Consider the following 13,121-nt stretch of genomic DNA (forward strand, 5'->3'; position numbering starts at 1 on the left):
GCAATTCCAATTAATATATTCTTATTTAGTTTCTAAGTATGGAAGGTGTAATATTAGATGTTTGTATTTTTCCCACTATTCTATCAATTATTTTCTTTAATATATTCTTTCTAACTTTGATAGCATTTTTTCACACAATATGAATGCACCATGTGAGGAAGTGTGTGGATGGTACACAGTCTTTGTGCCCTCACCCAACACCTTTCAAGTTTCCTCTTTTCAAGTATGTTTTAATGTAGGCATACACCTTTAATCTATCACAGTGTAAACTTCACAGTTTTTCGGTGTGTTCACACAGGAAGACACTGATTATTCATTCATCCAATGACCAATACTGTTCACATAACTAATGAATCAGTAACCAGTTGACTAGGCACATTTACCCAAAATACAAGAGAGTCGTCAAAGCCAGACCCGAGGGAAACGAAATGTTTCGGAATTGAGGACAAACATGTTGTTGTATTGAAGTGTTGTTTTTATGAATGCAGAAGATCGTCTCCAGATTATTTATTGAAAGGAACTGCTAACGTAATGTTTATTTTTGCATTACTTTGTGATGGACAAGCTTGGTATGTATTTTTTTTTGTGGTTTTATTAAACTTGGCATTACTTACTGTAAATATTCCACTTTGTGCCTATTGATTCAAAACATATTTGCTGTTTACAATGTTTGAAGTGAATAATTTTTGAGCTGCAAAATAAATACTATTATTTATTACTTCAATTTTTTTGATATACTATATTAAATAGTAATATTTTATGTGATTTGTGTATAATTGACAGCTGATACATTTTTACAATAGGTCATATTTAGATCCATCAATCATTATTTATTTTTGTTTGCTGTATTTCTCTAAAATGTTGTTTGCCTGCGATTCAATGTTAAGGTGATTTGAGGTTAATGAGTAAACAGACATAAACAGAACAGGATAGTTAGTAACAGGAAGTTGGTGCACCACAGGAAGTAGACACTCGAAGAGTAAGTTGCCAAATCCACCTGTCTACTTTCACATGGTCTAAAAACCTGGAAATGAGCTGAGTTCTGTGAACTGACACAGCAGTCGACCATGTTCGAGCATTTCAGACATGATCTACTTTCATGCCTTAAGTATCTTTCCGTGTATTGAATTCAGGGTTTCCATTCGTATGTCCTCACAGACCTCCCTATGTCAGCTGTAATCCCTGACACCATCCTGCAATGTCCCAGCACTGCTCTTACAAATAGGTGGATATATTTTGTTTCCTGTTAGGTGTAAAAATTATGTTCTGGTTTAAATATTTTTATATTTGTGTTGTCTACACTGTAAATTTTTTTTTAAAGTTTTGACTTAAAAAAGTTGACATAACTTATACAAACAAGTTGAAATTGTTTAATCTGTTAGGTTAAAGTAATGTAAAAATATATGTTGATTTGACAAAAGTGTCATTTTTTACAGTGTAATATATTAATTTTACAATATTATAAAAATGTATCAATTAAAAACAAATACTGATATTTCCTATTTTATCTTTAGTATCTATTCTGCATGTATTAAGGTATTTCAGGGAAAGAAACTACAGTCGAATGAGCTGTACACTATAAATGAAAATATCAGGTATAAAAAAATACTATTATGTAGTCAACTAGGTTACTATTATGTTATACTATTAGTTTTTCTTTTGCAGATGGCTTCTAAGGACAAACATGGGCTCATTTATCAAGGAATATTTTCAGGTGCTCTAGCTTATCAGTTTTTACATTAAAAAAAATAAATAAATGCATTAATAGTGGAGGAGGAAATTGCTTATGTTATTGTCATTTACTGTTTAAAGAATCAGATTCTGACCAAAGGTCTATCAGTCATTTTGGAAGAGATTCAAACGCATGAAGGTCAGGCACGATTTCTGGTGTATTTATTTATGTGCATAAATTTCCATCAGAAAACACTTCATAAAATATATTTTTTTTCCTTTAGGGGAGAAACAGCTCCTTGTTTTGGCACAGACGTGGGACAGATTTTTTTGTGAAATCTTACCTACCATACAGGCAATTTTCTATCCTCTGCAGGTAAACCATCAGCTTAATGTTTGTTTCAAAGTTTGCCTGACATAGGTTCAATCATTTACATTTTTGACAAGGTCTGCGCTCGCTTTTGCAAGGCTAGAGGTTGTGAAACATTCACTCTCATGAGATTGACCGGGAATTAGTATGTGGTATGTAATCCTGATTAACTGACTGCACAGCCAAATTCAAAGCCAAAGCTTGCATGTATTTTTTTTTGTAGGGTCAAGAGTTGACAGTCAGACAGATGGCTCTTCTAAGCTTTAGGGATCTGGTACTAATAAAGCTGTCTTTGGGTGACCTGCTGCGCAAAAACATGCCCCTCATCCCCGCATCCATCACACAGATGCTACTTGTGCTACAGGTGAGTGTTAATTCCAAACCCATACTGAATTACCATCTGGATCTCCTTCGTGCAACCTTTCTGCATGTGTGTGTGTGTGTGTAAAGGGAATCCAGGACCCCAGAGGCCCCTCGAAGAATTATTGCAAACTTGAGAGTATGGTGGCAATGGTGGTCACACCCTATTTATGTAACTGCAGGCACACAAGTAAGAAAATCCGATTCATTTATTATTCATAAAATACAACTAGGTGATTCTCACGAAATTAGACTTTACATTTTACTAGAAAAAAGTAAATGCAAAGTAAGAGTATCAAAATAAGAAGCATACAGTTACAAACATCCTTCATGTACTATCATGCACATGATTTCAAATGACATCATACAAAACCAATTTTGTTGTTTTTCCATATTTAAGGGGAAATTTTTCATTACCAGAACGTGTCTATGACTGGATTTGGGTTCTTTGATATGGAAATATTTATAATTAAAAAATCTAAAAAATAAAAAGCTTCAGTGCATGTTATACTATAAACATTTACAGTAAAGAAACATGTGGTATTTGGTGATCATTGGTAAATGTACACTCTAAAAAAACAAACGGTGCTATATAGCACCAAAACAATTGCTTTGGATCGTAACGATAGAAGAACCATTTTAGTGCCATATAGCACCGGTGAAGAACCAGTGAAGCACCAGTGAAGCACCAGTGAAGCACCAGTGAAGCACCAGTGTAGAACCATATAGGGGCCATATAGCACCACATATGGTTCTACATAGCACTATATGGTTCTACACAGGTGCTTCACTGGTGCTTCACTGGTGCTTCACTGGTTCTTCACCGGTGCTATATGGCACTAAAAATGGTTCTTCTATCGTTACGATCCAAAGCAATTGTTTTGGTGCTATATAGCACCGTTTGTTTTTTAGAGTGTAGAGACAATAATAAGGAATATAAATGTGCCCAAGACCAATTTTCTCATCCTCCGCAACAATTTTCAATCATTGTTTAAGCACTCAAGGAACTAACATTAAAAAAAAAATAGTTGGAAGGGACAAAATTGAATGTGACAGTCAAGATGGCTACCAGGTAAGCAGTTCTTATTTTTTCTCTCCAGATAAAAGTTGAAATTTTGTTTGTCATAGTACCTAGACAACTTTTTAGTTCTCATTACCAAAACATGAGTTTGTAAATGCATATATTTAATGTAATATCATGTTGCGTTAATGATAATTTTTGATAATGATTTAAATAATTCTATAGGAAATATTTTTTAAATCCTCTAAAAATAATGGTTCAGACCTTAATCTTATATGTGCAAAAAAATTCAAAGGTTTTTTAAAAGTTCTGATGTTGGACACCTCCTAAATCTGGATTTCGTGAGAATCACCCAGCTATGCCATTTCCCCACAACAAAATGGCAATATCTAAAGCAAACCAAATAATCTCAATCTCTTAAGGGGGTTCATTGCTTCAGCTACAAATCTGTGACTTTCCCACATACACAGGCTGCACTGATCGAAGCCACATGACAGCTCCGCTCGGCCAACCCGAGATAAGGATTACTCATTACATCTCCGAAAGCTCTTTGCTATCACCTGTTGTGGAACAGGAAGGAGACGTGTACCAAGAACGAGTGGGAAACAAACGACGTCACAGTGTGACAAATGCCCATTCTGACATCCAGCTGCTTTCTGTTACTAGTAGGGTGTATTCTGGGATGGGTGACAGCTGTGAGACCATAGATGGGACTAGGGCACATCTCTGACGCAACTTGAATCAGTCACATGTTCTGAGAGCGTTTGTGAGATTTCTGGATTGTTTTTGTCACAGTAAACAGAATTAGGCTAAAATTCACTTTTAAAACACATTTATGAGCACTGCATTGTGGATGATACAAAGAAAAATAAGATTGTTGTATTTCCAGTGTCAACACGTGTCAGATTAATTAACATGATTAAAAAGACACTTATATTTGTTTTAGCCAAAATTATTAAAAGCACATAGACCACTTACACACAAGCTTTGTCAGGCATGATTTCAAAATCACCTTAATAAGACTTAAGGTGAATGAATTAAGAAACTTAGTAAAGTATGCAGCTCCTCTCGGCTGGTTTACAGGTAAAGCTTGTTACTCAACTTTGTTGCAATGAACAGTTTTTGGCCGGGTTGCAAAACGGTTCTATAAAAATGATTGTTAAACCTCATTAAATACATACAACATTAAATGATAGACTTATACAGATAACAAAATCTACTGTTGTGTTTCTGGTTGTGTGTGACATATTTGCAGTTGAATAGTATTGTAAAAAAAATAAACTTGTGAACACTTTGTATAGGCAGCACCATTGAAGTAATGTTTTGTATTATTTTAGCTAGGTTTACAGGCATATCACTGATTTTGTGAAGCTTTCCATATATGAATTTGCCCATAAATTGCACAGCACTAAAATGACTTAGAGAAACATTTTATATAAAACACTTTTTCACAATTAAACTACGTACCTAGTTGTAATTATTGTGTACTGTAAGTCTCATAAAGTACTGGTTTTGCCACATTTCAACAGAGTATGTCTGAGCGACACATGAGAACTTAAGAATGTAAAAGGGCGGTGTTGAAATCTAGGAACTCAAAGTGAAGGTTCTGGGCCCCGAGGCTGGACACCCTCACGCCTGAGGCTAGCGTCAAAGCGTGGTGTGACCTCACAGCGCACCAATAGCACATCCTCTTTCACGAACCCACGCTGGCGCAATGCCTGTAGATGCAGAAAAGTGACATAGCCGAAACCCTTGGGGTTGCGCTGCACAGTGGGCCTCTGGAAAGCCTGCAGGTCCGGTTTGGTCTCCATTACTTCCACGTGGTGTTGCCCTTCGACTTGATCTAACACGGAAAGCCGAATCGTGCCCTGGAAGGGCCAAGAGAGCTGGCTGTCAAACTCACCCTGCATAGTGTGCACGAAAAGCGAGATATAGTTGGAACAGCGCGGAGCACTGGGGGTTTGCAAGTGCAGCCGAAGGCAAAGTTTGTAGCCCGGCCGTCCCGTGTAGAAAGGTGGGCTGTGAAGAACTACAGGTTGACCGGCCTCCTGGTTCCGCAGGTGGGCCGAGAAGTTTTCGAGCCGCCACACGTAGACACCTTGGTACTGCTGGGCTTCCAGCTCTCGGGTGGCCTCTTCCAGTGTGCTCAGCTTAAGACGTGATTCAGTAAGCTGGGTTCTCTGGGTCTCATTCTTAATGTACAGCTCTCGGATCAGCTGGTCTTGGAGAACAAGTCGTCCCTCCAGCTCCGAAACAGTCTCCCTTAAGTTCCTAAGCTCCTGGCTACACTGGCAATGTTCTGCTGGCCGAGAGGAAGCACCACGTTCATCTGCTGAGGAATGGGCAAATGCTGATGGCGCAAGAGGGCCATTAAGAGTCTGGTTGCGCAGAAACTCAGCCATGTAACGCATGTGCATCTGTGTAAATTCTTGCATGTGCTGGGCCAGCTCATTTCTCGGCATCTACAACAAGTACGTCACCAAAGTAATTACAAAATGAGCACTTACATTACTATATTAGATTTAACATCAAGATATAATAATAGACAAGTTAAAGTAGTACTACATTTTGGAGTGATAAAAAGAAGCCCAGTATATTACTTTAGACCTATGACATCTTCATGGCCCACCTTTTCACGACAACCAAACGTACTGAAGGTACAGGCTACAGGTGCCTTTACACAGTCTGTGGCACAATGCGATTCCAACTGCAAGAAAAACAGATTACAATAACCTTAATAAAGTATTTTTCACTTATCAAGAAGACAGTTATGCCTTAGGTAGTGTTCACAGTGACATCATCTGACGCACCTGATCCCGAATAAGCTCCATTTCGCAATATTCACACGCTGTATTAGCAAAAGGACACATCTGTTTATGAATCTACAAGAAAAATAAAGAAAAGGAATTATTGAAGGACAAAACATCTAAGACAGACACAAATCAATAAATTGATCTAGCCGTCTCCTTTCCCAATCATTCAAATCCAAACTTCTACAACCTGTGAATAGAAAACAAAGGTTTGCACCTGTCTGCCAGCAAACACAAAGCTCCCTGCACAGTCAGGGCAGGTCATGAGGCGCTGTAAGCAGTGCTGGGTCTTATGCTCATCCATAAGGCTTATACGAACAAATTCAAAACACTGAGTGCACTGCTCTGTGGCAAACCTACACTTAGGGGAGTGTTTCTAAAGGAGAGACAAAAAAACAACATTTGATTTTTAAGCATGTTTTTGTGAATGTGTAAAACGCGTCATTAAAGGTCTTTTTGACGTTTTATGTCCATTAAAGTAAACAAATCCCACCTCCAATTGCCGCAACTCCATTTTTTCATTGCACCCTTCGTTTCGGCAGCGAACGGTGAGTGAGAGGATCTCTCTATTGGCAAAGTTATCAGGGAAAAGCTGTTCTTCTAGCAGCACTTCATTGTCAATCGGACATTTTTGCCCCGTGTCACTATTAAAAAGAGAAATAAATAAATATTAGGCAACATTCTTTCCGTTTATGAAACAGAACCCAACATATTTACTACATTTTATTTGAACAGCATTACTGCAACTGCATTACTCTCACTATTTAGTCATTTTTACTGATATTGGCCAACAACCCTGCTCTTGTGGCAAAAAAACCAAAAACAATCTGGTGTACAATTTAGTATTAAATTGGTCAAGCTCTTTAGATATTCACATTGGTTAACCAAAACCATCAAAATTGATCACTAATAACCACAGTGATCACAGAAGTTGCTGACCTGAGGGACTTCTTGATGCACAAATGGCAAAATCGATGTCCACATGGTGTCTGCACTGCTGACCTGAGGCCCATCAGACAGATTGGACATTCATACTTGCTTTCTAGTGGAGGGTCAAAGTCTACATCATAGCCTTGCTGGTCTGGTTGGAAACAAGAAGAGACACTAATAGTCGAGGGGTTCTCAGTCGGGCTGAGATACGACTCTCTCTCCTTCTCCATAGCTGCTGCACAACTGCTGTAATCACTGTCACAGCAAGCACCACCCAGGCTGGACTTCTTTGTGTCACTGCAAGCCATCTGTAATCACATTAAAAGAATGAGGTAAAAAGTGTGTACGCAGAAGACACAAGACATATATGTATATATAATTACATAAACATTTTAAGAAGTGCTAAGGCGAAGTAAAGGGTTCTAGGATAGGAAATTGCAGGTCTAAATGATTTATAATTCAATAAATTACTGTTTCCTGAATCGCAATGCTGCTGGGCGTGACTGACGTTATACCGTATATGAAACCTTTCTTTGTCATAAAGTTAATTTCCCCTCTAAATACCATAACCACAGCGCAAAACGTAACAATTTAGAGCTACATTGTAAGCCATACATTATTACTCATGAACTGAGTAAAAGTGAGTTAGCAGAAAACAGCTACTCAGCTACAACCGACTTTACTAGCGTCCAACTTTTAGAACTAAATTTACTGTCTATTGTCCATGCAAACAAATGTTACTACATATCATGAATGTTATAATACCAAAAACAATGCAATATGACATATTGAAAAATAAAACAAGTCTTTTATTCGTATTAGCTTTCATTTACACACCTTAGCTTGGTCCGGCCTCGCTGTCTCTACTGTCTATTACTTCCTGTATTGAGTCTAAACATGGGGCACACAGCGTCACTATCCGTTTCGCAATCCGAATGATGCAGCCTCCGGAGGTCGCATTTGCAGGCAGCATACGTCATCGACACTGTCTTATTTCAGAATATTAACAATTTAAAAGTTTACTTTTATTCGTAGTTAATCTTGAATTGTTGTTTTATGCTTATGAATTACGAATGTAATTTTCAGTTAATTTAAATAAACCAGGCTTGATGACGTATAATACAGCCTGCATAATGCGACCTCCGGGGGCTGCATCCTTCGGATTGAGAAATGCGAGTTTTGTAATCTCACATATATTGCAAAACACAAGATGGCGCTATTAACTATGATTTTTTATCTTTCAAGCTCCCTAATGTGATTTTATTTAGTGATTTAAACGACTGGGGTTCAGTATTTTTACATAGTTATATTAACGGTACTTATAGACAAAACAATTGTTGGTATTATACACAATAACGCGGCGCTGCGTAGACCGATCGTGGTATGACATTTAAATAACGCGAGAGCGATATAAAAGCTCTGCTTTCGATTTCACTCGCGGTGCATTGATGTCAAACACCGATCGATTTGCGCGCAGAGCATCGACAAAACGAACACCTCTTAAATTAATTACTACTTTGTAACATTTAAATTAGATATATTATATAACTGCCACATGTACACACTACTTTGTCAAAACCTATATTTAAATTACTATGTTTACGTTAATACGTGTGCTCAGAATCATAATCTTTTTCTTGAGTACGTGAGCTGGCCTATTTTCTTATTTTAAAATTTTCGGTAAAAATGTATGCACGTTGTTTTCCAAATTTGTTAATACTGTACTTTATAAACCGTTATAAATACGGCGAATCATGTCACAAAAACAGGGTTGGTGCAACAAGGCTCTCAAGTGTTTGCATGATATAGCCCACTGTTAGCGCCTACTAACTATTAAGTGTGTATTTGATTTTGACGATGGTTTATATTAATAATTTAATAATTGATTTAATATGGTAGATGATTAATAGTATTAGATTTGTATAGAAAGGCTCTTTGTGGATGTGCTACCTGCTAGCTAAACGTATTTTATGTGGTGCCATCAACCAGACACCATGCACTGCCATAATGCCAGGATTTTTTATTTTAATTTCCTACAACTAAAGCAGCTCAACAACCTGTGGCCACAGCATAGATGACATCCAAATGCATGGGGCAATGGGCCAGCTGAGGTACTCCTATTTGCTCAGATGAACTGCTTTACAGGTATATTATATGAAATCTCTTTGTTTGAAAAAAAAATACTATTCGTTTATTTTAAGATTTGAAGTTAAGATTCATGGGGGGGGGGGGTTAGAACCAGATTTGCTACAGCATACCATGTATCTAAATTTTGTGTTGCTGATCCTTTACACTAAGGTAGGTACAGGTACACTGTCAAATGCTTTTCCAGACCTCACAACTGATGTCAGCACAATCTTTTTCTCGGATGCCTCTTTAAGTGCCCAGTTTGGCTTGTTACATTTTTTTCTGGGCTGTATGTGGTCTGTAGTGAGTGTGGGTAGATGAGGATCACAGTAAGCTTCTATGTCACTCATGAAAAGCACATTTTATAAACGGCAAGGTCAACAACTTGCATATAACAAGTCTCCTTATTAACCAGACTCCGGATACAGAGCACGCCCTCTTGCTCAAACAGAAATTCTTGCAAATATTAACACAGGTCTTTGCTTTTAACAAACTTCCAGTTTTGTTTTGACCAGGTGAGTTCAATTTGGGAAAACCTCAACACAATTATGATCATAGATATAGCTAAATAAATAGAAAACAAGTATGTAGTCACACATGTATAGGCCTTATTATGACAGTTCTGTTTTATGATTATACGTCTTGTTTTCATATCTAACAATTAGGCTACTTAAATAAAATGACCAGAGGATAATGGCTGATATTGTGCATCCTATATTTACCAAGAATTTATAACATTCACATCTTTCATGTTTTAGAGACACTTCATGAACCTTTTTTAAAAAAAAATTATCTGAGACTTAAGCCTACACTTGACATAGACTTGCTACAGCGTGCATGGCGGTATGTTCAAGTTCTACAGTTTGGCAGATTTCATTGCTTCAGTTCTTTCACAGACTCTTGCATATATCGACAAAAGCAGCTCTGTTTAAAAAACTTTAGTAGCTCGCCATACATATGTTCTTTATTTAGGCACTTAAACCAAAAGTGTTGAAGTTGTACTGCTAAATGAGTGGGGAGAGAACACTAGAATCCATTATACATGCTCTCTGTTCTCCTTTTGCACCAAACCACATGCCTCTTGGTGCTTGACGCCTGATAGTAGTCTGTTCTTTTTTTATATATATATTCTTTTCAGCAGCTTTAGTTGGCAAACGGGATGCTCTATGCTGCCAATGCATCAGTTCAAATGTTTTATGTTCAAAATTTTAACAATATTAAGCGCAAATAGATAATGTTAATGATATTATATTGCCTCCTTATTAAAAGAATGCTTTATTTTTTCTAATCTTTTTAAATCACTTTGGATCATAAGAGTGTCTGCTAAATGCCTAAATGTAAATGTATTTATATAATAGCATCTGTAAATGAGTACTGGAAGTACAGTAAATTATAACTGGACGTGTATACAACCACATGTCTCTGTAATTTATGGGTTTGCCTTTAAAAGTCTTTTCTATTTAAAGAAACAGACCTGTTCCGATGTAATTGAAGGAATGTCAGCAAGTCATTTTCAAAACAAATGCCAGCTTAATGGAATCAGTGAATGAAACCAACTCAGATGTTTTACCCTAAAAGGTGTTTGATTCCACAGGCAGACTGTCCAGAGGAATTGGCTAGTAAAAAATAGTATAGTAGAGCACTACACACATCATATTACATCCCAGTTTAATTTTTTTAGTATTACAAAATAATCTATTAGGATATAGGATTTTTTTTACTACATTCCTTTTAAAATGCAATTTATAGACCAATTATTTACAGGAAAGAGAATATGTCAAGATATCAAGAGATTTTTAAAGCATAAAGTGTCACACAGCTTGTAAGGTGTGATCAGACATATAGGCATGTGAAACACGCTAGCGGTAATGACCTCAGTTGTGGATATAGGCTTTAATCAGCTGCCCAGCCACTACAAGAATAATGTGAGGTCTGTTCCTGTGCATAAGAAGAAATACTGTTCTACCTTTCCCCGTAAACATTCACACACTTAAGCAAACACACATGCTTGCATAGGAACTGCGTTTGCTTTAAATTTTTGGGATGTGTGGCCTAGGGTGAATTCATGTAGTGACCCTTTAAATTTGTGGAACCCCTTAATGCTGTTTAAAGGTATGGTGAGTAGTGAGAGACAGGGAGTAGTTTAGAATTTTAGGAATTTTGTGTATATTTTAAATTGGAAAATCAATGGTTAATAGATTCTTAAATAAATTTAAACAGGCATGATTTAATATTTATATTGTCTATTTGCATGTATTAAAGATTAATGAATACGTTTTAGAAAATGAATACATTATTGAATGAAAATGGGTCAAATAAATACAAAAGGTGAACTCTACATAATTTATACAGATAGGCCAATGTGCATTAAAGCGACACTATGTAGGTTTTTTTTACCTTTAAAAATGTCTCTAAAATTATTTCAGTGATAGAACAACTTTTAACTGGACAAATTGTACTGTTGCTGCAACCTAAGCAGCCTCCTAGCTGCTACAAGCACACTCTGAAAGTGGCGGTGGAGGGTAGGAAACACAGCTCCGCCCCTCCCCCTGCCTGCAGAAGAGTGTCTGATACTTGTGCTTTTCAACCACATGGGGGAGCTGTAAGTCATTTTTACATGGAAGCTACATAGTGTTGCTTTAAGTAATACAAGTCCCAAAATAAAATTGAAACTGTCATCCGTAAACACAGCTATCCCTGCTTTGCAGATGACACACAACATCTCATTCCAACCACATCCTACGCATCAGCTCTCATCTCAGCTACCCTGACTGAGATCTCTGGCTGCATGAAGGTGCCTATTCAACGCAACCTTCCATTTGTAAGTCCCTTTGGATGAAAGCGTCTGCTATAAGTGATTAAATGTAAGTTTATAAAATAAGCTCCAAAATTTGCAATTAGGTATTTCAGGGATATTCTGCATATTTTGGTCCATATATTTAAATGTGCCAGTGGTGTAAGGTACACGGTTAACAGTACATCTGTGTTTGACGCACAAAACAGTAGCAATTAACAGGGCGAGGTGTGTAAATGGACACTATTGAGAGAAAGCTGGCGACTGGCTCCTCAGCTTAGGGACTTACACAGTGCTCTAGAAACCTACAGTATGGCACACAATGCACTGTTCAGTTCCAGGAAGAAAATAAATATGTCCTGCTCTGTCCAAAAATACCATGTGAAGTTTCAACAGGCGCTCCCTGTCGCAGAAAGCCCATTTCCTGACAGCAGGGAGTCCTAAACATCTTAAGTTGGAGTAGATCATTTTAGAAATGAATAAATTTAGATGTTGGAACAAATTTAGGTGAACACATCCACATCCAAACTTATAGAAAACCGTTTAGTACACCAGCAATCAAGTTACTGATGCTCCCGAATAAAAATACCACATTTTCAAAAGGAAAGGAAATGCAGTACCTGACATATTACTTTTACTTACCTTGCTTTATTGTTTCTGTAGCTCGAATGGTAGAGCAGGGCGCTACAATGCCAAGGCTGTAGGTTCTTAAAATATTGAAATGTAAATTAAATTCACACTCACTTTGGATTAACATACTGCCAAATAATATAAGTGTTCCCCTCAATCTTCTTTATAGGATAAAGAGAAAACTGTCCAGTGACACCACACAAAGCACCTGAAGTGACAGCTGCCCTCAGGAATTCTTCCTCACACAGGCTTGCGAAGAAGCTTTTGCATCTGAGTTTTCACTTTCTCTGTAGAAACCAGATTGTCAGTGAGAACGGCTGATGTCTTTTAAGTCTTTGGCCTTTTAGATAAAACAAGCTCTTCAGCACGACAAAATGTCCAAGGGTCCCCTAAGGCTTCATTTGACAC

The 13,121-nt window shown here is 37.3% G+C and overlaps 2 protein-coding genes across 5 annotated transcripts; one reads left to right on the forward strand and one right to left on the reverse strand.

The window, feature by feature from the left end:
* The first annotated feature begins 74 nt into the window (after positions 1–74).
* LOC135778721 (proline-rich protein 5-like) lies at positions 75–4,718 on the forward strand. Of its 4 annotated transcripts, none has more exons than XM_065289238.2 (9): positions 75–569; positions 1,134–1,225; positions 1,515–1,595; positions 1,666–1,714; positions 1,813–1,870; positions 1,956–2,047; positions 2,265–2,405; positions 2,492–2,591; positions 3,893–4,718. In XM_065289238.2, the coding sequence occupies exons 2-9, from the start codon at positions 1,167–1,169 to the stop codon at positions 4,150–4,152; spliced, it is 840 nt and encodes a 279-aa protein (XP_065145310.1). In that variant the 5' UTR covers positions 75–569; positions 1,134–1,166; the 3' UTR covers positions 4,153–4,718. The 4 variants fall into 4 exon arrangements, with proteins under 4 accessions (XP_065145310.1, XP_065145309.1, XP_065145312.1 ...); XM_065289237.2 differs by having other exon boundaries at positions 1,159–1,225; XM_065289240.2 differs by lacking the exon at positions 1,515–1,595 and having other exon boundaries at positions 76–569.
* On the reverse strand, positions 4,195–8,064 carry traf6 (TNF receptor-associated factor 6). Its single transcript, XM_065289235.2, has 7 exons — positions 8,000–8,064; positions 7,172–7,470; positions 6,726–6,876; positions 6,450–6,608; positions 6,233–6,304; positions 6,052–6,129; positions 4,195–5,884 (listed from the first exon to the last, which is right to left on the reverse strand). The coding sequence occupies exons 2-7, from the start codon at positions 7,468–7,470 to the stop codon at positions 5,015–5,017; spliced, it is 1,629 nt and encodes a 542-aa protein (XP_065145307.1). The 5' UTR covers positions 8,000–8,064; the 3' UTR covers positions 4,195–5,014.
* Between the last annotated feature and the right edge of the window lie 5,057 nt (positions 8,065–13,121).

The sequence above is a fragment of the Paramisgurnus dabryanus genome, chromosome 2 (genome assembly GCF_030506205.2).
Source record: "Paramisgurnus dabryanus chromosome 2, PD_genome_1.1, whole genome shotgun sequence".
In the NCBI taxonomy this organism is placed as follows: domain Eukaryota; kingdom Metazoa; phylum Chordata; class Actinopteri; order Cypriniformes; family Cobitidae; genus Paramisgurnus; species Paramisgurnus dabryanus.